At 47.9% G+C, this 22,476-nt stretch overlaps 1 protein-coding gene and 1 pseudogene across 3 annotated transcripts in view; both read right to left on the bottom strand.

Annotated features, from left to right (window-relative positions):
* The window catches only part of CDS2 (CDP-diacylglycerol synthase 2), a 60,781-nt gene that overhangs the window by 10,311 nt on the left and 27,994 nt on the right, over positions 1–22,476 (bottom strand). For all 3 annotated transcript variants that reach the window (XM_034640390.1, XM_034640389.1, XM_034640391.1), the window contains exons 2-6: positions 6,157–6,293; positions 4,607–4,703; positions 3,686–3,783; positions 1,615–1,754; positions 60–118 (exon numbers count right to left, since the gene is read on the bottom strand). In XM_034640390.1, coding sequence (XP_034496281.1) covers positions 60–118; positions 1,615–1,754; positions 3,686–3,783; positions 4,607–4,703; positions 6,157–6,293 — 531 coding nt within the window. The remainder of the gene's footprint in view (positions 1–59; positions 119–1,614; positions 1,755–3,685; positions 3,784–4,606; positions 4,704–6,156; positions 6,294–22,476) is intronic.
* LOC109490492 lies at positions 6,310–8,333 on the bottom strand (annotated as a pseudogene).

Here is a 22,476-nt window from a genome sequence, read left to right as displayed (position 1 = left end):
TTGAGTTTCTGCAGAACTAGCCAAGAATTGTGACACACACACACATACATCTCGCTTACCATATAGAACTGCAGTCGATAATGCTTCTTGACCAGACTCAGTACAAACATGCAGAATCCTAGTTTGAGGAGGACAAAGGGCAAAACGAATCACACTCTGCATTATTTTTGCCCTAATCATTTCCTTTAGATGTGTTAAATAGTCTTTTGGCCAATTTCCTTGCAGCAGTTAAGCCGTGCACAATTCCAAAGCCCAGGGGAACAAACCTAGTTATTCCAATAAGAGTAAGAAGCAAAAATGGACTCCTTCAAGACAATCAAAGGAAGGCGCTCAAATTAGAACTCTGTTCACCAGACAGGAACAATTTGATCCTAGAGCCGGGTTCAACCAACAACGGTCAGGCCAACCACCTGTTTTTACAAATAAAATTTTACTGAAACACAGCCATGCCTGTTTGTTTACATGTTATCTGGGGTTCTCCTTTCATGCTCAAGGGAAGAACAGAGGAGCTGCAACAAAGAGCCTATGGCCTCCAAAGCCTAAAAGATTATCTAGACCTTTAAGGAAAAGTTTGCTGACCCCTGTCCTAAATTACAGGTTTGGCTAAGGGGGGAATCTGCCTTGCATCTCTCACATTGACCCACATAGTGGCAAAATAAAAATAAAAACCTGCAGGCCCCCACATTCCTCCATGGAGGAAAGAGACTTTTACCCACAGGAGTGGCTGGGCCCCTCAAACACAGCCCTGCCCAGAAGACAGCATTTGGCTATTCCAGACCCCTGGCCTCACTCTGTGAGGGGCTACTCTCAGGGTCCGAGGTACACACTCTGACTATGCTCCACAGCAACAGACCCCTTGGCAGTGGATTTTCTATTTTAATGGCCAGGTGTCGTTCACAGAGCCAAGTATTGCTATCAAGCTGATCAAAAATAGGTCAGACTGAAATTTAGGTCAGAACAAATTTCTCCTGTGCCTCGAACTGGCTTCGAGGGCAACTATGAAAAACACTAGCATTAACACTTAACACTCAGGTAGGACTGAGTTTAGACTGACATAGCCCCTTACTGTTTGTCAACTTTTAATGCATCTAATTAAATCCTCACAGTACCTCTGCTGTTTTAGCTCCAGGTTACAAAAGAGACCCAAAGATTAAGCACCCAGCTCCACTGAAGTCACAGAGTCCTTTTAAACCCAGGTGGGTAAAATTTCCACCACACTGCACTGTCCCTCATGTGGCTCCTCGGGTGACTTCCCTAAAGATAGCTGCTGGCTTTATACCAAGTTCCTAGGTGGTTTTTATTCTGATCACACCACAGAATCCCTGCCAACAGGAGAGTCAGGACTGGCCCATGCTGTGCTGTCCTCCCATGGAGGCTGGGACACAAGGACAGGTGGCACAGACTGCAGTCCCCACGGCAAGACCCTTGCGCCCATCTCTTAGTCAAGAGCTGCTGTGACCCACATTAAAGGCAGAGCCCTCAGCTCTGCTGCCCTGAACAGTCAGACTTACCATCAACAAAACTGTGCATTCACCAAGAAGTTCCCCAACTTCTACTCAGCAGACATACAAAAACAAGACAAACACAAGAAGTGGTGAACCGCTGAATGCCTACCTATTAGATAGAGAGTGAAGGAAATGAACCGGTGGTATTTACTGAGAATCCGCAAAGGCTCCTCTCTCTGAACCAGAGTGAAGAAGTAATCCGTCACTGTCTCACCATAGAAGAAGTAATTTACACACAGTAGAAAGTACCTGTAAATGAAGACAGGTCACTGCCATGGGGAGCACATGTGGCCTCTCCTTTACAGGGAGGCGGTCAGGAAGCTCTAAGGATCAGAGCAGCAGCCCACCTGACCCCATGCCCCCCCGCGGCGGCTTGCTAGGAACAAGCCAACCACGGTTCCCTGCTCACTGGGGACCCTGTGGCTGAGAAGTTTATCTGGAAATCTGTGACAGCTTTCACTCACGCTCCGTTTATCACAAACTTGGGACTCAGTTTTTGCTCCTTTTGTAAAGTTACCACGCCTAATCTAAGAACATTCCAACCGTAAGATGACCTTCCAGAGCGTGGCTCATCCCGCCTCCCCATCCTATTTCCTCTCTTCCAGGAACCCCACACACCTACTGAGTGGTTTTCTCTGGCTTTGTCACCAACTGCTTCGCATCTGTCTCACCCAGCCTGGGACATCCTCTTCGCTTACCCATTTTGTCACTCGTTGCTCAAATACCATTTTCTTCATAAAACCTTGCACAACCTAACATGGTATCTGCCTCTCCCCTGTGTTTATTCCTATTGCATGTAATATTGGGTCATTTCACTAAGCAATTAATCACCCTCTGTCTCAGAGTATCTCCCTCTCCGAAGTATGCCTCTGACACATAAACCTTCCACCAGCATTAAGTCTTCATTTGTTGATAACGTGCCTCCTGCACTGGAGCTCTGGGAAGGGAAAAGCCAGGGCTCATGGACCTTTGCAGCCTTAGTGGTGCTTCGGAGTGTGGGAGCAAGCAGGCCTACTCCCGATACTCAACCAGGATCCTGAGGGAGGAAAGAGAATGAGAGCTTCTCTCTTCCATTTTCTTTCTTCCATTTTTTTTTTTTAAATTGTGGAAGTTCAGGAACTCTCATATTGGATTTGTTTTCTGTTACATGAAAAACACTCCCTTTGGTCAGTGACCATAATCAAAGATCAGACATCCTGAACGTGTTAACAAAATTTAAGATACTGCTTGCCAGCTACAGAACAGCCACAAGACAGACCTACACTTTAACCCTGGGGGCAAGCACAGGCCCGTGTGCAGACCACGAGGCAGGTTGTATGGCTGGCTGGTGGGGAAGCATCTCTGGGAAGGCTGTGTCCACCCTGAGTGTGAGCACGTCAGTTCCCTCAGCCATGACCAAGTTGCTGGGTCCTGAAACACCCTCTCAGGCTGCTAAGTCATGGAACCGTCCCTGAGTCCCAGCACAGAAGGTGAGAAGGGCCCACATTTGCCCCAAGTCCTCTTGGCACCATGCAGAGCTCTGCTCATGTGTCCCCTGAGCACAGTGCGACCAGTAAAGCAGAGTTTCCGATCAGGAAGGGATCTCAGACATCACCTGTGCTACAGATTTTGATTTTGTTTCTGCTTGAAGGCAGCCGAGCCCTTTCCTAGGACAGAGGGAACAGAACTTCTCTGACGAGTCCAGATCCTCTGCATTCAGGCTCACTCCTGCCCACTCTGGCCCCCTAAGGCACCTCCATCTGAGGAACGAGGGCTCCAAAGCCAACTGACTGGATCTCAACCATCTGTCTCAAGGACGAGGAAACCAAGATCCAGAGACAGCAACACCAGCACTGACAACCTACAGATGACTCTCATGGGATGCTGGGATAGCAGAGCATAAAAAATATGCTGGTCTAGAAGCGGGGCCACTGTGCAAAGTCTGATGAATCCAAATGTGCTCACAGATGTGAGCTAATGTGCTAATGTGCTCACAGATGCAGTCAGTGTGGGAGATTCCAGACCCCAGGCAACTTCTAAACATGCCTCACAGGCCAGCCACATAAAATATGTGGGTCTTAAAGGTGTTGTCTGAGTCAGTGGCCATCACTACCCCACTTCCCACCATGACTGTAAATACCTACCACAGAACACTTTTCACCCAAATCTAGTAAGGGCCCCTGTGGGGCTAGAGGGCTTACCAGCTGAGGGTTCTGAACCAGGGCAGGTCATAGGAGTGGTAGACGTTGTAGCCAATAGTGATAATCTCATGGAAACACTTAATCTGAACACACATCACCTGCAAGACACAAAGGAATCAGAATACTTGCTAATTCCCCAGTTCTTACCATCTTCGGAAACAGAAACCCACGCAAGGGTCATGGGCCTCGAAAAAAAACTATCATATTTAAAGAATGTCAGTCCTGGGGCGCCTGGGTGGCACAGCGGTTAAGCGTCTGCCTTCGGCTCAGGGCGTGATCCCGGCGTTATGNACAGTGACTCGGCTCTCCTCCTCCTTTCTCACTCACTCCGCACCCCCTTGGCAGCGCAGTCCTTTCTGTCACACAGAGTAGATCCAAGAAATATGCACCCCTGAAGCTTCAATTGACTTTTTATTGTTGTACCTCCCTGGACTCAATCAATCTCTTCCCCTTTTGACTTTGAATAGAAATACCTGAAAAGCCCCAACTGCTTTGCTCAGCAGTCAGCCGCTAGTCATCTGACCCTGTCCATGACAGCATGAAGACTAAGGGAGCAGTGCTGAGGACTGGGATTTTTTAAATCAAAGTCCTAAGCCCCACAGTGAGGCCCCAGGGAAACAAGAAACAAAACAGAGAGTCACACAGAGTCATGGCTGGGGTCACAGGCTAATCAAACAGCTGACATAATAACAACTTTTAAAATGAAGAGATATCTTTAACCACACACAACAGGCCAGTGCCAACACCCCTTCAGTTGGCTCCTGGAAAGGGAAAAGTCACAGGTATTCTAAGGCAGATGTGGTCTGAGGAGCCAGGACTCCCACTGATTCCCAGAACCAACCCAAAACCCTACACTTAAAATGATGGATCCTGTGGGAAAAACTGAAGGCAAAACTAAAACAGCATGCAAATGGCACTTACAATGATCATTAAAACCATTGGTCCCAGGTAAATGATGATGAAGAAAAATGCAATCATAGCCAAAGTCAGGATGCCTCTCACCCACCAGTTCTTCCATCTAAGAGAAGGGGGGGAGAAGAAAACATGTTAGGAGCCCAGAAAGAAGCAAACACAAACCCAAGGGGCATGGCTCTTTCCTAGGCCTCTCCTAGGAGGAGAGGTCAATCCCTTGCAGAAGCATCTCCTTCACCTTGACAGAGGTACTAGCTACATGCAGGCAGAAGCAGGGCCATAGCCATCACCTCACCCACACCAAACTCAGCAGACGTGCCAAGGCCTACAAAAAAATACACCCAGCTTATATCCTTTTTTTTTTTTTAAAGATTTTATTTATTTATTTATTTGACAGAGAGCAAGCGAGCATAAGCAGGGGAGTGACAGAAGGAGAGGGAGAGGGAGAAGCAGGCCCCCCACTGAGCAGGGAGCCCGGGACTCCATCACAGGACCCTGGGATTATGACCTGAGCCGAAGGCAGTCGCCTAACCAACTTAGCCACCCAGTTTATATCTGAACAAAGGAATCAGGCAAAAGTCCTGAGGGAAATGTGGTGCCTACTTCTGTATCTACTTGGATGGCTTCTATGGCTCTCTATCCAAAGAAAAAACAAAGCACATTTTTCCGACAGCAGAATCCTGTATCATTCTGTCCTGCATCTTTATGGTGAGGACAACATTAACCAACGATAATAACAATCACAAAGATGCATCTGGCATTTTTATAAGGACTCTGCATACATTAATGCATTTAAGCCTCAACACTACTAACCTTCACAGATGAGGAAACGAATGCATAAATCACACAGCTGTGATGTGGTCAAACTGAGATTTGAATCCTGGGAGTCTGGCTCCAGAACCCACGCCCTTCACCACTACACAATACCACTTTTCAAAGAGACATGTGTGCGAGACACACATAGAAACACCTTCAGATAATATTTTGGGGTCTTAAAGTTTGCATTTTTAATCTGCCCACATAGCCAGTGTTGAAGGACCAGAGTCTCAAGGGACTAATATTTTAACCCTGGATTCACCCAAGTTGAGATTTCTCAATTCTTCTGGGAGAATTTAAGGAATGTCCACAATGGATGTGTGTGGGAGAGGGAAAACCAAACTTTAACCTAAAAACTTGGGCTCCTCTGTGCAAAGCAGCCTATCAGTCACAAACTCCTTCACATGTTGCATCGGCAACCTGCCCACCACCACCCCTGTGTCCAGACTCCCCTCCTCCCCGGACTACTGTACCTCCCAGCCCAGCCGACAGCACCCTTCAAGGGCCAGATCCTTCTAGGCTGTGCTCAGAGTTGCCATTAAGCACTAGATGACACTCAGTGGAGCCCTGAGCAAAAGCAGGACGACTGTGGCCACCGCCGCTGGGCAGGCCCAGCCTGCACACTGTAATAGTGGTGGGCTCATGCCACAGGACCACAGGCTGTCTGAGGACTCGGGGTCTTCCATGGCACTTGGACCTGGAGCAAGGCCCCTGCAAGCATCTGTACCATGAAGCCAGGTTACCTTGAAGACAAGTTGGAAAGGGCCCTGTTGAGGACCTCTGGAGTATCATCTGCGGAGGCTGATAGAGGAGCAGTTTCCGCTCGGCTCTCACTGTCCGATGCAGTCTCTCCATCTACCTTTGCTTCTGACTCCGATTCCTACATGGCACAAAAACAGATGAGGAAAAGGTAAAAAATAAGAAGTACATGCCTGTCATAAGAGATCTGTGGGAAAAGACCTACAACAAGGCTTGAGGACCTAGTACAGTCAGGTGACAGAGCAGATGGGACTCACAGCGATCCCGACACTGTTCCGACATGTGCCAAGATGGCCAACTCTCTGCTGGAAGCGAGGCCTGCATCTGTACCACGGGGGAATGAGGAACAGCCACAATCTGCTCGATCCCTTTGCCTTCCCGGGGGCAGAGGAGAGGACGATGTCCCAGAGGAGGGAGAAAGGGGCTCTTCTGTATCCAAAGCAAAAGGGGAGGGAGGCCTGAATTTCATCAGGACCTCTCATTCCTGACCCAGCCCTTGCTGACAGGCTTAGTTCCTCAAAGGGTTTGGCTGCTGGCACCCAGAAAGTCACATCCACCTCCAAAAACCCCTCTCCACCAACACCTAAATCATGCAGCAAAGTCCCTGCTCTGCCACAACATGTTGTAGACTCTCAGTGCCCCCAGAGCGGCCTGTGGCTCTGGCCAGGCTCTCAGAGAAAAGCTGAGTGTGCAGGCTGTTGTCCCCCACTGGACTCCCCAGAGTCCACAGTGTTACTTCCAGCCTCCACAAGAGCACCCCATGAGGAGGCCAGCCCAGGCAGTGTGGAAGCCACACAGCACTGCTTACTAGAGTCGAGGCTTCACCAAGGCTGGTGTGCCAGTCCTTTCCCTGCCACGCAGCCCCGGGCACCAGTAGACCCTGTGATATCACTCACAGAATTGCCATCCAGGCTCCGGCCATGTCAGAAAAAAATCACCCTGCTTGCCAGCCCCTACGAGGGGACCACAGTCATGCCAGCAACAGGCCCTCTATCCAAAATACCAGGGTAGGCTGCTCTGAAAACTAGGGACCTTACTACTTAGAGCATTTATCTCTTACAGGAATTTAGAACCACTACTGTTGGGAAGAGATGGAAGATAAATCAAATCACTTTGAATTAGAGTCGAATAATACTGCTTCGTATTTGCAGAGCTCTCAACAGCTGTAAGAATGTTTCCCATACCTATTGTGAACCTCAGAGAAGTTCTGGAAGGAAGGGAAAGGATAAAGGAAGACCTCTATTTACAAATGAAGAGACAGAGGCTCTGAGAAGTTCAATGGTGGGCCCCAAATCTCCTATTAATCCAGGTCTTCTGACTTCTTGGTGTTCATACCACTAGATTTCCTTTTACTTGAGCATCTTGGAATCCACTGTTTTTCTGACACCTGACACTTTATTAGTGAGGAGCCCTGGTTTGGAGGGGGTGGGGTTGGGGTAGACAAGAAGCGCCCATCTCAGGGAATTTTCCTGGACCTCAGGCATTCCTCCATGCAGATTTCGAGGAAACACCTCATGGATGAAATCTGCAGAGGGCAGCGCTGTGACTACCAGGCAGCAGAGAGAGGAGGCACACCCTAGCACAGCTGGGCCCCTGGGACAGCAGGGCTTCGAAGTCAGGCCGGATGTCGATGGCTGGAAAACAGGGGCTAGACTGCGCACAGGCACGCTGTCTGGGCCCACCAGCAAGTTCCAGGCATGAGGCGAACTGGAGACCAGGTGATGAACTTGGGATCGGTCATGAGCGCAGTAGCATAGTCACTGGGGGCAGGCAGAGCAAGAAGGTGAAAAGGAGGTGCACCTGAGCACCCTTCACCTTGCACTTCTCAAAAAGGACGAAGGTGGGATCGAACCCGCCACTGGGTCAGAGGTACTGGGGAGAATTCAGGATGTCTTCGTCCCCGGCGTTCTCTCGATGCCTGAACTACTGGCATGAGAAGCTGCTGCAGCACGTTCATCTGGGTGTAGTTCCAGACCACTGTGCCTCGGAGCGACGCCACCTTCTTGATGAGCGGCACCTTAGCCCGCAAGGAGCCGCGAGGCACCCAGACTCCCGGGCTCCCTGTTGGCCAGCGCACGCAGAGAGGGCAGACCCGGAGTGGAGGCGTGCAGGGCCGCAGCCTCGAACCCAGGAGGGTGGAGCTCAGGCCGGGGACCCCATTTTACTTTTCGGTAAGAAATTCAGAATGAAGTAAACTAGAAATGGCAAAAGGATGTTTCACCACACCGTCAAAGATTTCGTTACCTGTGTGCACGAACACAAAACACAGTCACATTTTTTTTAAGTTGAATAATTTGAATTTCCCTAAGAAGTATATGAAATCGAGCACCATTTCATGTTTATTGGTTGTTTGGATATCTTCTTTTGTCAAGTGTCTACCAGCTCATTGACCATTCTTTTACCGAGTTTTCTGCCTGCCTTTGGATTTGTAGGAGCCTCTCATACATTCCAGCCTTAAGTGCACTGTGTCACTCATATGTTCTCCCAGGCTTCTCTAACCCCACCCCTCTCCCAGTCATTCCTTCTCCTGACCCTCTCCCTCTGGGCACTGGCCACAATGCAGACTGACGGGGAGATTTTTCTAATTCTCTGGTGTTCCCGAAAAAGAAGGACCACACCTTTTTATTCCCTTGATAAAAACCTCCCCATGCCTGGTACAGAGCAAAATACTTACTAATGGATGGAAAAATGATGGAGAGAGGAAGCCAGGAATTAATTTCAGGTGGGGTAAAGAGCCACCCAGCCCCTGCCCCAGGGAAATAGCTCTCTCTAAACTTACAGTTGTGATAACATCACAAAACAGAGTTTGACTAGTGTAAGACTCCTACTAAGAGGTAGCTGGCTTTGGTAAAGGACCTATTCAGATGACCTCAGGAGTAGGATGTGAGGCAAGAGCCTTAGCTTCTGATGACAGGGTCACTGCTCCTTACGTTGCCACAGCTCAGCCAGGGGGCTGTGGACAAGTTAAGCAAGTACCTCTGTACTGTAGAGTCCTCAACTTATAACACGGGCCCAGAAACGGTCCTCCTTCCCTAAACAGACGTCCTGTTCCAGCACCCTGACAGGTTTTGAAACACACCAGTGCCTCTGGGATGATCGCTCTCCAGTTAGAGTGAATGAAGACCAAGGCATTCGGAAAAGCATTCCATTCTTCATGTCAACATTAACACCCACACCCCAGCGGCAACCATCAGCAGTACGAAGTAGCGAGGCTGCAGGGTTATCTAGATCTGACCCCTAACCCCAGGAGCTTCAGCATGCGAGCACCGGGCCCCACCAAGGCCCCCACGGATGCTCACCAAGAGCATCTGGAAGCCACAGGGACTGAGCTGGAGCCCAGCAGGGGAGAGGGCATGTATCCAGCCACAAGCACATGTGCACATGCGCACACGCACACACGCATGCCCCAGCACAAGGTTATTTTTAACTTATCCATCCTGTTGTCAAGGAGACTCACAAAGGCTGCTGGTTTCCCTAGGCGAGGAAGGGCAGGAAGGAGCCCAGGCAGAGTGCCTGCAGGGGAGGGGCAGAGAGCTCCAGCTCGGTGCTGAGTCTCTCTGGACCTTCCACATCCTTTTATGAGCGTTACCCCAGCACTGTGTCCTGCAGTATCACCCTATCTGACTCCTGTCCTTCCTTGCTGGAAGGGATGAGGGGAAGAGAGGTATCCTGAGGCAGAAAGTAGCACAAGAGATGGAGAACTATCTAGAGTTGTAGATGCTAAGGGGCGTTTGGGTGGCACAGTCGGATAAGCGGCCAACTCTTGACTTCGGCTAAGGTCATGATCTCAAGGTCCTGGGATCGAACCCTGCGTTGGGCTCCACACTCAATGGGGAGTCAGCTTCTCTCCCTCTTCCTCTCCCTCTGCCTCTCTTTCTCTCTCAAATCTTAAACAACAACAACAAAACCTGTAACTATTATTACCAAGATGTCAGAGCTTGAGATAAACAACTAAGAAATGAAGTAAACACCCTAAAGGAACAAGCCTTGAAAGAGATTAACTTTTTAGGTTTCACCTGCCTCTTAAGCAAGTAACCCCAGGTCACTGAATACACATCCCAGAGCCCTTACCTGGAGGCACCCTCTGAGGAGACCAGCACCCACCCTACCTGGACAGCCACTCCCTCACAAGCTGCAGTAGGACCCAACAAGGAGGAAGGGCAAATCCCTGTGCAAGAGGCAGGGGCAGAGCCCAGAAAACATGGACGGGGAGCAGGCAAGACAGCCAGCTCTCTGGGCTCCTGACCCCCAGTCCCTCTCCAACTCCTAGGTGTAGATGTCACAGAACAGGCCAAGGGAACAGAAAGTGAAGAGAACTTGGAGGCTTACGGTATTCTGACTCCTTTCCACCCCATGGGAAAAGGCCTTTTTTTTTTTTTTAATTATCTTATGTTAATCACCATACAGTACACCCCCGGATTCCGATGTAAAGTTTGATGCTTCATTATTTGCGTATAACACCCAGTGCACCATGCAATACGTGCCCTCCTTACTACCCATCACCAGTCTATCCCATTCCCCCACCCCCTCCCCTCTGAAGTCTTCAGTTTGTTTCTCATAGTCCATAGTCTCTCATGTTTCATTCCCCCTTCTGATTACCCCCCTTTTCTTTATCCCTTTCTTCCCCTACCGATCATCCTAGTTCTTATGTTCCATAGATGAGAGAAATCATATGATAATTGTCTTTCTCTGCTTGACTTATTTCACTTAGCATTATCTCCTCCAGTGCCGTCCATGTTGCAGCAAATGTTGAGAATTCGTTCTTTCTGATAGCTGAGTAATATTCCATTGTATATATGGACCACAGCTTCTTAATCCAGTCATCTGTTGAAGGGCATCTCGGCTCCTTCCATGATTTGGCTATTGTGGACAATGCAGCTATGAACATTGGGGTGCATATGGCCCTTCTCTTTACTACGTCTGTATCTTTGGGGTAAACACCCAGTAGTGCAATGGCTGGGTCATAGGGTAGTTCAATTTTTAACTTTTTAAGGGACCTCCACACTGTTTTCCAGAGTGGCTGTACCAACTTGCATTCCCACCAACAATGTAGGAGGGATCCCCTTTCTCCACATCCTCTCCAACAATTGTTGTTTCTTGCCTTGTCTATCTTTGCCATTCTAACTGGCGTAAGGTGGTATCTCAGTGTGGTTTTGATTTGAATTTCCCTGATGGCTAATGATTTTGAACATTTTTTCATGTGTCTGTTAGCCATTTGTATGTCTTCATTGGAAAAGTGTCTGTTCATATCTTCTGCCCATTTTATGATTTGTTTATTTGTTTCTCGTGTATTGAGTTTGAGAAGTTCTTTGTAGATCTTGGATACCAGTCCTTTATCTGTGGTGTCCTTTGCAAATATATTCTCCCATTCCGTGGGCTGTCTCTTAGTTTTTTTGACTGTTTCCTTGGCTGTGCAGAAGCTCTTTATCCTGATAAAGTCCCATAAGTTCATTTTATCTTTTATTTCTCTTGCCTTTGGAGATGTGTCGTGAAAAAGGTTGCTCTGGCCGATGTCATAGAAGTTGTTGCCTATGTTCTCCTCTAGAATTTTGATGGATTCCTGTCTCACATTGAGGTCTTTCATCCATTTGGAGTTTATTTTTGTGTATGGTGTGAGAGAGTGGTCAAGTTTCATTCTTTTGCATGTAGCTGTCCAATTTTCCCAGCACCATTTATTGAAGAGACTGTCTTTTTTCCACCGGATGTTTTTTCCTGCTTTATCAAAGATTAGTTGCCCAAAGAGCCGAGGGTCCATTTCTGGGTTCTCTATTCTGTTCCATTGGTCGATGTGTCTGTTTTTGTGCCAGTACCATGCTGTCTTTGTGATCACAGCTTTGTAGTACAGCTCGAAATCCGGCATTGTGATGCCCCCAGCTTTGTTTTTCCTGGGAAAAGGCCTTTTGCTTGAAACGCTAGGACTACCTTTTCAGCTGCTTATGTCTGAGTAAAAGAAGCCAAATGCTAGTGACAGCTTCCCTCGTGGGCAGGGATGCCGAGGAGCCAGGGACCTGGAGCCCAAGTTCTTGCCCAGAAGAAAAGTGACACATGTCAGACCAAGAGTCAGGGGTGCTGAGAGGTACACTGGTTTGCTCCTCCAGGCAAGACTGGCATATGTAGAGGATGACCTGCTGCAAGGAGGCAGCGGCCAGTCAGGGAGAGCGGGGCCCGGGGCCCAGCTCTGATGCTCACTACACTCCCCGTGGGCCTCGGATCTCTGGTGCTCCCAGTGCAGAAAGGATCCCTTATCTTGGGTGGCTGTTGAAATGATCAAATGACTCACCAGTGAAAGTCTGTGAAAATTATAAAGGAGCTGAAGAGCAACACTGCCACCCCCACCCCTCAATATCCTGACCCTGGCACACAGGACAGCACAAGAACCTTAAACCCCCACACCGGGCAACCTGGGCACCCTTCTGAAGGAGGGCAGAGTGGGAAGAATGGCGGCCATCAGGCCCTACTAGGGCCCATGTGCTCCCCAATTATGTGAGCTCAGCATCGGCCTGACCTGCTTCCTCTTTCATGCCCTCCATTCATCCAACAGGCAGCCTCCCAACTCAAAAATGATCCGCTTCCCAAAACTACTGTGGAACGGGGAGGCCTGACACACAAAGGCAGCAGCATACGCTAGTGCTCTCTGAAGTGGGGTGTGTGCGACACCATCCACTGAAGTGTGGGAAGAAATATTACAACTAACTGCTATTTATTTCCTTTGTATTTTCTTTCCTGTGCATGCTTTATAATGGGCCTTCCAGTACACGTGTATGACTCAGTAAGTCCGTGCAAGCTGGGGCACGTGGCTCATCACATCCACATCAGACTTGGCGGTGTCTCAGTGGCCATGGGCTCCTTGTTTCCCACTGTGCTGAGCAATGCCTGGAACAGAGCAGGCACCCAAAGGCCTGTTGCCCTAATGAGCTAATGAGAATTCTACTTGGTCTACCACAGACCAAAGCATCAGACTGCAATGAGAGAGTGACAGAACCCACTGTGATTTCCAGCTCGCATGCCAGGACCCACGCCTCTCCCTCTCCAGTTGCCCTCACAGCGGGACCAGACTAGCCCAGTCCCACTCCGGACCCCTCCCTACTGGGAGGGCAGCAGGGAACAGCTGCTTTGCTGCTTTAAACGGTCTCAGCCCAGCTCCCAGGCAGCCCTCCCTTTTCAACCCAAAGGCCCAGATCAGAGGCTAAGTGGTGCATAGCCTATCTCTGAGATTCTATCTCAATTTACAGCCATCCTCTACAGTCCCTTAGCCATTCCCCAAGGGGCTGTGCTGCTGGTGTAAACAGGAAACAAAAGAAATTTCAAAAGGAAAGAAAAAAGCTCCCTTCTAGGCCCTCCTGGTTCACTTAGACCCTGAAAGGAAAGCAGAAAATCTGACTGATGATGAACAGAGGGAATGTCCTGGGTACCAAGGGCTCAGCTAAGACATGTTGACGTTTTTGGAGAAACTCTTGCTCAGAAAGGCTTCCCCTACCAGCCTTCCAGGGCCCCTCTATCCCCACGACTACCCAGAAGCCAAACCCAGCCCTGACCTGAGGCTCAAAACAGCACAGCACAGAAGCCTTCCTTCAATGGAAGCAAGAGAAGGCAGTGCAGGAGGGCTGGGGGAACAGCAGGGTGGGAAGGGAAGCTCCCTGTGGTTGAGGCCTGGCTTTTCCTGGCCTGGGGAGGGACCCGCACTCATAGAACTCATTTTCACTGTTATTCTCTGGGTAGAAAACCCTACCTCTTCCCACTCCTTCCTAATTCCCAGTGTTTCCTGAAGGACTGCCTTGGGCTTACAAAAGCTTAAGAGGCAGCATCTTTTTGAGGCTCCCTTTTGGTCATCAGTTGGTGTCGGGGTACACCCTCTGACCTTGTTGTTTCTCAAGACTCCACAGTGACACCCACACGTGGTTGATGGTCAGAGCTTCACCAAACAAAGTGTGGCTGGCCAGGCTACACAGGAGCCCTTGGCATTGTATCCATCAGACTCCGGGCAGAGGGTACTCACCCCACCCCACCCCCATTTCTTTACCAGATGCCAACTCAGCTTTGTACCTTGCTAAAGCAAACATGAATATTCTGTTGACGTTTGCCCATGAGGGGCAAAAAACTAGGGAAAGAAAATAGGTGGTACCATCCACTAGGCTCTTTCTTCTCTTTTTCATTTTCAGGGAAATTTCATTAAAAGGTAGTGCTCAGGGCACTGGCTGGTTCTGCTTCCAACAACTCTGCCCTTTCCACTGGTAATGCATTCAAATTCGTAAGTTTCATTTCCTCCATGACTCCATAATTCACACAAACTATATTTTGTGAAGCTTTAGATCCAAATCACAAACCTTATCCTAGAAGAAAGTCAACAGGCTGAGCCTAACCCTTCTGCTAAATATTGGGCTTGCCATCTTCTTAAACCCTGCGGCAGCTGCCAGGGCAATCCACTCCCCCACTTACAGACACACTCCCCAGGAGAGAAATTGCCAGAAACAAGTTTATTTTTAACAAGAGTATCAGGGACCTACATGTCCCTCTTACTAGCGAAGTAGTGGCGTGTGTGTGTGTGTGTGTGTGTGTGTATGTAGTGTTAGGAATAGCAAATATTTCTAGCTTTTTCTTATGTTAATCTCATTTGACAAGCTCACTTGTTTAAACAAAAGATCAAGTAAGAAAGGAGTCCTACTCTGAAAGTTCACAATCATCCCCCAAAACAGCCATACCCTGTCCTCTAAAAGCCTCATATCAATATGACCTACAGAAAATGTGTTCAGCTACTCCAGATGGACTGCTTTACCTGGAGTACTTCCACAGGGGACTGCACTCCACACCAAAGGGCTCCAGAGGAAGGACATGAAAAGATGCACGCATCTTTTAAAAACCTGACTCTGGCTATGAACCAGTTCACCTCCAGACAACACTATTACAAGGGGGCTACAGACGCTTTTGCAGAGAACATACCACTGATGGCCACAGGCCCAGACAGGGCTCCCTCAGAAGGACAGTCGTTCCCAGGACAGCTGCACAGGGATATACACGCTCAAGCGTGCACCATCCCCTTTGCTATCACCTCCTCTAAGACCTCACACCACTGATCTTTCTCTCTCCCTCTTGGGTGCTCCCCTCCCCCTCATCACAGGCCCTGACTTATAACCAGGTAAGCAGGCTCAACAGTAAAAAGCTTTTGACAGCTCATCCACCCAATGCACTCTCTTCCTTACTTCACAAGTGATTTTGGCAAGAGCTGTGGACACCCCGTCCCCCTCTCTGACTGCATCATTCCTCAACCACAGTGAGCCACCTGCCTGGCCAGCCACTCTGCTGGAGCACTCTCCCCTCACCAATGGCCTAATCACTAAACCCACAGCACTCTCTGTCCTCCGCTCCTCCCTCCACGCAGGTAATGCAAAAGACACACCCTTCCTTCGCTTCCAGGCAGCACATCCTTCCCAGAGGCCTCTCTGGCCAGGCCTTCTTTAGCCAGCCTTCTCCTTGGCAGCTTCCTCTTCCTGCCTCTTAATTTGGGGGTTCCGCAGGCTTTCTTGTGAGGCTCTTGCTCTTTACTACCCACTCTCCCCAAGTAATCTCATTCACTCTGATGCCTCCACCTGTCTCTCCTTGGGCTTCAGACCCCTTCATCTAAATGTACTAGATGTCTCCCCTAGGACGTCCCTCAGACACCTAAAATCCTCCATGTGTCCAAAACCAAATTATGTCCTTTCCCCTGAATTCGCAAGTGAGAAATGTGACCATCATCCTTGGTGGCTCCTCCCTCAGCCCCTAAAACTATCTATCCCGCAGTCTGTTAAAAGCTCCAAAAAAGCTCTCCGCTCCATCCACTCCTTCCTGTCACCTCTGGAACTCCCTTAATTCAAGCCAACACCATCTCTGCTCCGGGAACCTACAGCAGCCCAACTGGCCACCTCACCTCCAGTCTCAAGTCTACTCCTACCTCCCCTCTACTGTTTAGACTGCACCAAGAAGGACCTTTCCAGAAAGAAAATCTGATCATGTCACTCCCTGTCCTGAAATCTCTCTGGAGCACCCCAGGCTAAATGGAGGCAATTTTCCACTGGTAATCTAAAGGACAGACAACTACAGGATAGGTCTACACTTCTTTAAACGGTGTACCAGCCACTTTGAGATCAGGGTCTTATTTACCCTTCCAGCTTCATTCCTCACAGCCATTCTGAAGTACAGTCAGCTCCTAGGACAGGTTGCACTTTCTCACCTTTAGGACTTTTGTTTGTTCCTACCTAGAACAGTCTTTGCAAATCAGTTCTATAGACACCCATCTCTCTTCTTTCTGGTCAATTTTAATTTACCCTTCGAATCTTGGCTAAGAGATCCCCTTCTCGGGGCGCCTGGGTGGCTGTCATTAAGCATCTGCCTTCAGCTCAGGTCATGATCCCAGGGGCCTGGGATCGAGCCCTGCATCGGGCTCCCTGCTCAGCGGGAAGCCTGCTTCTTCTCCCTCTCCCTCTGCCCCTGCTTGTGTTCCTTCTCTCACTGTCTCTCTGTCAAATGAATAAATAAAATCTAAAAAAAAAAAAAAAAAAAAAGATCCCTTTCTCTCCAAGCCTTTCCCCACTCCCTGTTGCCCCAGTGGCCCCCCTAACATTTCTCAAGAGCACACACCACACTGCATGGTCTCCTGCTGTTGACTTCCTCAGCACAGTACACCCAACGGGGCTGTTGTGGGCATGGGGCCCACAACGGAGAAGTTAAGTAGGTCTTACCACATCTGCTTAAGGTGCCACAGCCAATCATTCAGAGAGGATCCACGGTTTACTGAATTGGCAGAGAGCTGGGTGACTCAGCAGCTCATTTTCTGTGCTCTTAACAAGTAGTACATATGAGGGGGACGGCTGGGTGGCTCAGTCAATTGAGCGTCTGACTCTTGATTTTGGCTGGGGTCGTGATCTCAGGGTCGTGGGATCCGAGCCACGCGTAGGGCTCCATGCTCAGCGGGGCATCTGCTTCAAGATTCTCTCTCTCTGTCCCTCCCCCCAGTAGTGTGCATGTGCCCAAGTGCCCACGTGCTCTCTCTCAAATAAGTAAATCTTTATTTTTTTTTAAAGATTTTATTTATTTATTTAAGAGAGAGAATGAGTGAGAGAAAGAGCACCAGTGAGGGGAGGGGCAGAGGGAGAGGGAGAAGCAGACTCCCCTGATGAGCAGGGAGCCTGACCTAAGGCCAATTCCAGAACCCTCGGTTCAAGACCTGAGCTGAAGGCAGATGCTTAACTGAGCCACCCAAGTGCCCCCAAATAAATCTTTATATTTTTTATTTTTATTTTTTTAATAATAATTTTTTGTTATGTTATGTCACCATACAGTACATCCTTAGTTTTTTATGTAGTGTTCCATGAATCATTGTTTGCATATAACACTCAGTGCTCCATGCCATATGTGCCCTCCTTAATACCCATTCCCGGCCTATCCCAATCCCCCACCCCTCTCCCCTCTGAAGCCCTCAGTTTGTTTCCCAGAGTCCATAGTCCTTAAAACAAAACAAAACAAGTACTACAAGAGGCATCACAGGGCTGTAGCCCATGGTCTCACCGTCCGTCTTCTCTTCTTTCTTAGACATTGTCACAGAAGCCCTGATTTTTAGCTGGGCTTAGAACCAAGATGACGTTTTCCAATTCTGGCCAATGAATGATTAGCAGAGATGTTGTGTGTAATCCCACCATTCTTCCTTCATACTGACTAGAATGCAGACTGGCTAGCTGGAGCTCTGGCAACCGATTATGAGGTGAAATCCACCTCTTACGAATGACTAAGCAACAAGATGGAAGACGTTGACAATGAGGACAAAACAGTTATGGAGGACAACTGTACAGCAGGACAAACACAGTAGAAGGGCCTGCACTGCTTATTCCATGAGAAAGAGCACTGCTATCGTGGTAAGCCACTGTTATTCTGGGTTTTCAGTCATTTGTGGCCAAACGTATCCTAAGTGCTATGGGGGATTCACAAAGCCCAGGACTTGTAACAGAGGTATTTCTGAGAACAGTTCAGTAATAGAAGAGGAAGTCTGCCTGAATGCAAGGCTCTCAAATTCACACACCACAGAACTGGGTCCCGACCTCCTCAACAATGCCAATCTCATATGTGAAACCAAGAGTTTGGATGACAGAGAACGAACAAGAATTCTTTTTCCGAACACTCTCTCTCACCTTCCCCACTAAACCTCTCTCTGGAGTAAATGCATCTGTTTACTAAAAGAACAAGCATACAAGTCTAATCTAGTACCCATCATCACAAGATGTTATTTCATTCAGGTCAGAGACGACCAAAGGTGGAAAAATGGCCTCTGTCTCCCAGGAGGCTCTGCTCAAGGTTCTGTCCTGATGAGGTCACTTGTTTTCCCATTGTCTTACAGAGTCAGAGCACACAATACTAGAAGCCCTGCTGGAGTCCGATAAGTCCTCTTATTTTCAGTTCCCTAGTCACAGATCTTTATTTAACATTTAAGGAAAAATGAGTCTTCAGCCTTCTTGAGGGAGAAAGCAATTTTTTAAAAAAAAAATTCTTTTTTATTAGAAAAAGACTCTTTCAGAGAGAATTTATCCAATATTACCCCAAAATCTAGTAAGATGAGAAAGAAAGATATATTTGCAATCCCAAAAGTGGGCTCAAGTGTGCTCCTTAGACCTCTGCCAGAAAGTGGAACCAGGACCAGTTGCTGAGTTCCGTATCTGAGGAGCCCCTAAATCATAAATTGCCATCTAGTACCTGCTTCAGTGTCCCCCATCTCCAACAGGTGACAAGGTAAGTGGACACGAGAGCTGATGTCTCCAGTGCCTTGTGCCCCAACGTTCCCTGCCCCTGTAAGTGGGCAAACACCCTGAGTTGTTTTATAGTATTAGAATATTGTCATTTTTTTGGTATTCCTGATTCATAACAAATAGTCATGGAAATACGTGCTAATCAAATAGATTCCAATATTTCTCCATTGGGAAAAAAATCTAACATGTTCTCAATCCCAAAATTGTCGTATTGGCTATAGATAAAATTATGAAAGCAACAATGTAAAATGGCTTTTTTGATAAATCATTAAGGATGCCTGGGAAAAGATGAAATAGGAAAACGAGAAAGCCATTTAAGAAATAAAAGACTTCTGGGGCGCCTGGGTAGCACAGTCATTAAGCGTCTGCCTTCGGCTCAGGGCGTGATCCCGGTGTTATGGGATCGAGCCCCACGTCAGGCTCCTCCGCTGGGAGCCTGCTTCTTCCTTTCCCTCTCTCCTGCTGTGTTCCCTCTCTCGCTGGCTGTCACTCTGTCACATAAATAAATAAAATCTTTAAAAAATAAAAAATAAAAATTTTAAAAGACTTCTGATCACCAAAGATGGAATAATTTGAGCGTTAAAATAAAGACTAAATGTGACTTAAACTCAAGTATATGAAAATCTGTGAGTTCATGATCATCACTGTCCATCTTTGAAGGTTGCTAGGACACCAGATTATCTTTTGCAAATCAATAATTAAAAGGAAAGAGTGTTTATCGTGCCCTTACCACACAATGGGTGTGAGGAAATTGATTAAACTATTCTCTTTTGTGTTTGAAAAGTTCCTTTAATAAAAAGGTTAGGAGGTGAAAAAAAGTGGGGGGAGGGGGCAGCTGCCTGGTCTGTTGAACTGCATGTGACTTTGAGATACCCACTACCTCAGCACAGAAAGACCAACATGGCCTCAGTGTGATGCCTCAGGCTCTGGGAACTAAAACAAATGTGAAATTTCTAACACGTGAGGTAAATAAAACAGCCTCAGTGCTAACTGGATGGACTTTCCAGTCTTCACCTTGTACCTCTTGGCAATATTAGATCTGGTTGACCATTTCCTCCTTGAAACATTCCTCTCTTAGCTTCCACGATACATACTTTCTAGGTTCTCATTCTACCTGACTGACTATTCTGTCTCAGTCTCTGTGCTATTTTCCCTCTCCATGACCTCTAAATGTTGGGCTAGTTCCGGTCAGATTCTAGACCCCCTACACTCTCTCCCTAAGTATTATCATCCAACCCCTTGGTTTTAATTACAATTCCACCAACCTCAGTCTCTCCTCCAGTGCCAGACGCAGCTACTGTTTAATGACATCTCCGCCAGAAAGTTCTCATAGGCATCTCAAACATAACAATCTAAACAGAACTACACATGTTGCCCACGAAACTGGTGATCCTGAGGCCTCATCCTGCTGACAAGTTTGACACCACAATCTGTATCCTGTATAAACCAGAAACTTGGGAGTGATGCTTAATTCCTCTCTCCTCATCTTCCCCCAGGTACGGGACACTGCAGGTGGCTCCCTCCAAAAATCCATTCCTAGATGGCACACAGAGTAGCCTATGCAAACTGATTATTTTAATTCCATCCCTTTTTCACAGTGACAGGTTCCTGAAGAGGCATTTTTATCCCCAGCTGAAGCCATGACTGTTTTAGAGTAGGCACTTGGCCTAAGATGGTACAATTGAAATACAGCTCTAGAATCTGGTAAGACGGCCACGGGGAGAGACACTTGAGCTCTCTCTTCCTCACTAGCCTGAGGGAAAAGGAAATCAGGTGCTACCGGCACTGGCTTGCACCTCCATGAGAGCCTGAGGATGACCAACACCGGAAAGGCACAGAGAAGCGAGGACAGAGAATGGTTTAAGCCAATGAATTTCATGATTATTTGCAACTAAATGTGCAAATTATTTGCAAATCCAAGTCTGTTGATTCCACAGCCAAAAGCCAAAATATATCTCAAATCTATCCTTTTTATCTCAGCAGTGATTAGGCTTATCCCAGCCCCATCATCTCTCGTCTACAATGGATTCCTAATTGCTCCTTCCACCCTCCCTCTCCTCACAGCCAATGATCTTTCTAAAATGTGCATCAGTTTGTGAAAATTAATGAAAGGACACCTTGTTCACAATGAAGTCAGGAGGCCAGCAGCGGAAGTTCTCATGCCCTACCACTCCTAGTCAAGTGCAGACCCAACAGGAAGAGACTACGTTTCAAGTCAGTAGGTCAAGTCACAACTACTTTACTATCTCAGCAGGAGGAAGAAAGGTTCTTTTTCTTCCCCAGCAACAGCCAAGCCAACGAGAGACAGTCCCAACTCAGTCAATGAAAAGCCACTCACTATACTTCAAACTCCCAGTTTACTCCCATGGCCTTTTTGTTTGTAACAGCCTTGCCACCTTCCCCATTCTCCTCTATAAAAGACCATTCTTCTTTGTCTGTGAACTGCCTATGGTTTGGCCAGTAGCTTTCTTGGCTCAGATTGCAACTCTCTGTTATTCCCAAGCAAAACCATTTTTGCTGGTAAAATGACTTTTACTTTTAATGTTAACATTACTTGTAATAAGAAGTGGGATCCAGGAAAGATCCCCCAAAACTCCAAGCCTGGTGGGCAAACAGGTGCTGGTACCCACAGAGCCAAAAGGGCTCACTGCTTTCTCGCTAACCCTGGAGTGCGAAGGTAAGTTTTTTCCTGGATGTCGAGCTCCACTTTGTGTCCAAGCTCTCCAGGCTTTATTTGAAATCTATCTTAAGGCCTTGTTTCTTATGAGAGTACTCTTTTGGCCTTCAGTCTGACAACTTTTCAGAGTCAGACTTCCTGTTGGAACTGTTCTGGCCTTCGGCCTGATTCCTTCTGGAACCACTCTCCTCCTGCTGAAACTGTGCTTTCAGGAATTTTTCTCCTTGCTCTAGAGAAAAACCTCTAAGATGTGGGATCCCAGTCATCACAATGCTTTGAGGGTGCCACCCTTTCTGGGACCCTAGCTGGTTTTATGTTTAAAAACTATCGTCCAGGGGCGCCTGGGTGGCTCAGTTGTTAAGTGTCTGCCTTCAGCTCAGGTCGTGATTCCAGGGTCCTGGGATTGCCCTGTATCAGGCTCCCTGCTCAGCGGGAAGCCTGCTTCTCCCTCTCCCACTCCCCCTGCTGGTGTGCCCTCTCTCGCTGTGTCTCTCTCTGTCCAATAAATAAATAAAATCTCTAAACAAATAAATAAAATCTTTAAATAAATAAATAAATAAATAAATAAAAACTATGGTCCCTCCACATGCACATTTATAACCAAATGGACTGACTTAATGAAAAGTAATTTAGAGCACCAATGGCCATTATGGGGAATTTTCGATCTCCCCAAACTTGTTTTTCTCAAATTAAATTAGAAAGTTGTGGCTCCTGGGGCGCCTGGGTGGCACAGCGGTTGGGCGTCTGCCTTCAGCTCAGGGCGTGATCCTGGCGTTATGGGATCGAGCCCCACGTCGGGCTCCTCTGCTGTGAGCCTGCTTCTTCCTCTCCCTCTCCCCTGCTTGTGTTCCCTCTCT

Source organism: Ailuropoda melanoleuca, chromosome 13 (assembly GCF_002007445.2).
Source record: "Ailuropoda melanoleuca isolate Jingjing chromosome 13, ASM200744v2, whole genome shotgun sequence".
Taxonomy (NCBI): Eukaryota; Metazoa; Chordata; class Mammalia; order Carnivora; family Ursidae; genus Ailuropoda; species Ailuropoda melanoleuca.
The sequence above is the reverse complement of the archived record's forward strand: the minus strand, read 5'-3'. Positions and strand labels throughout refer to the sequence as shown.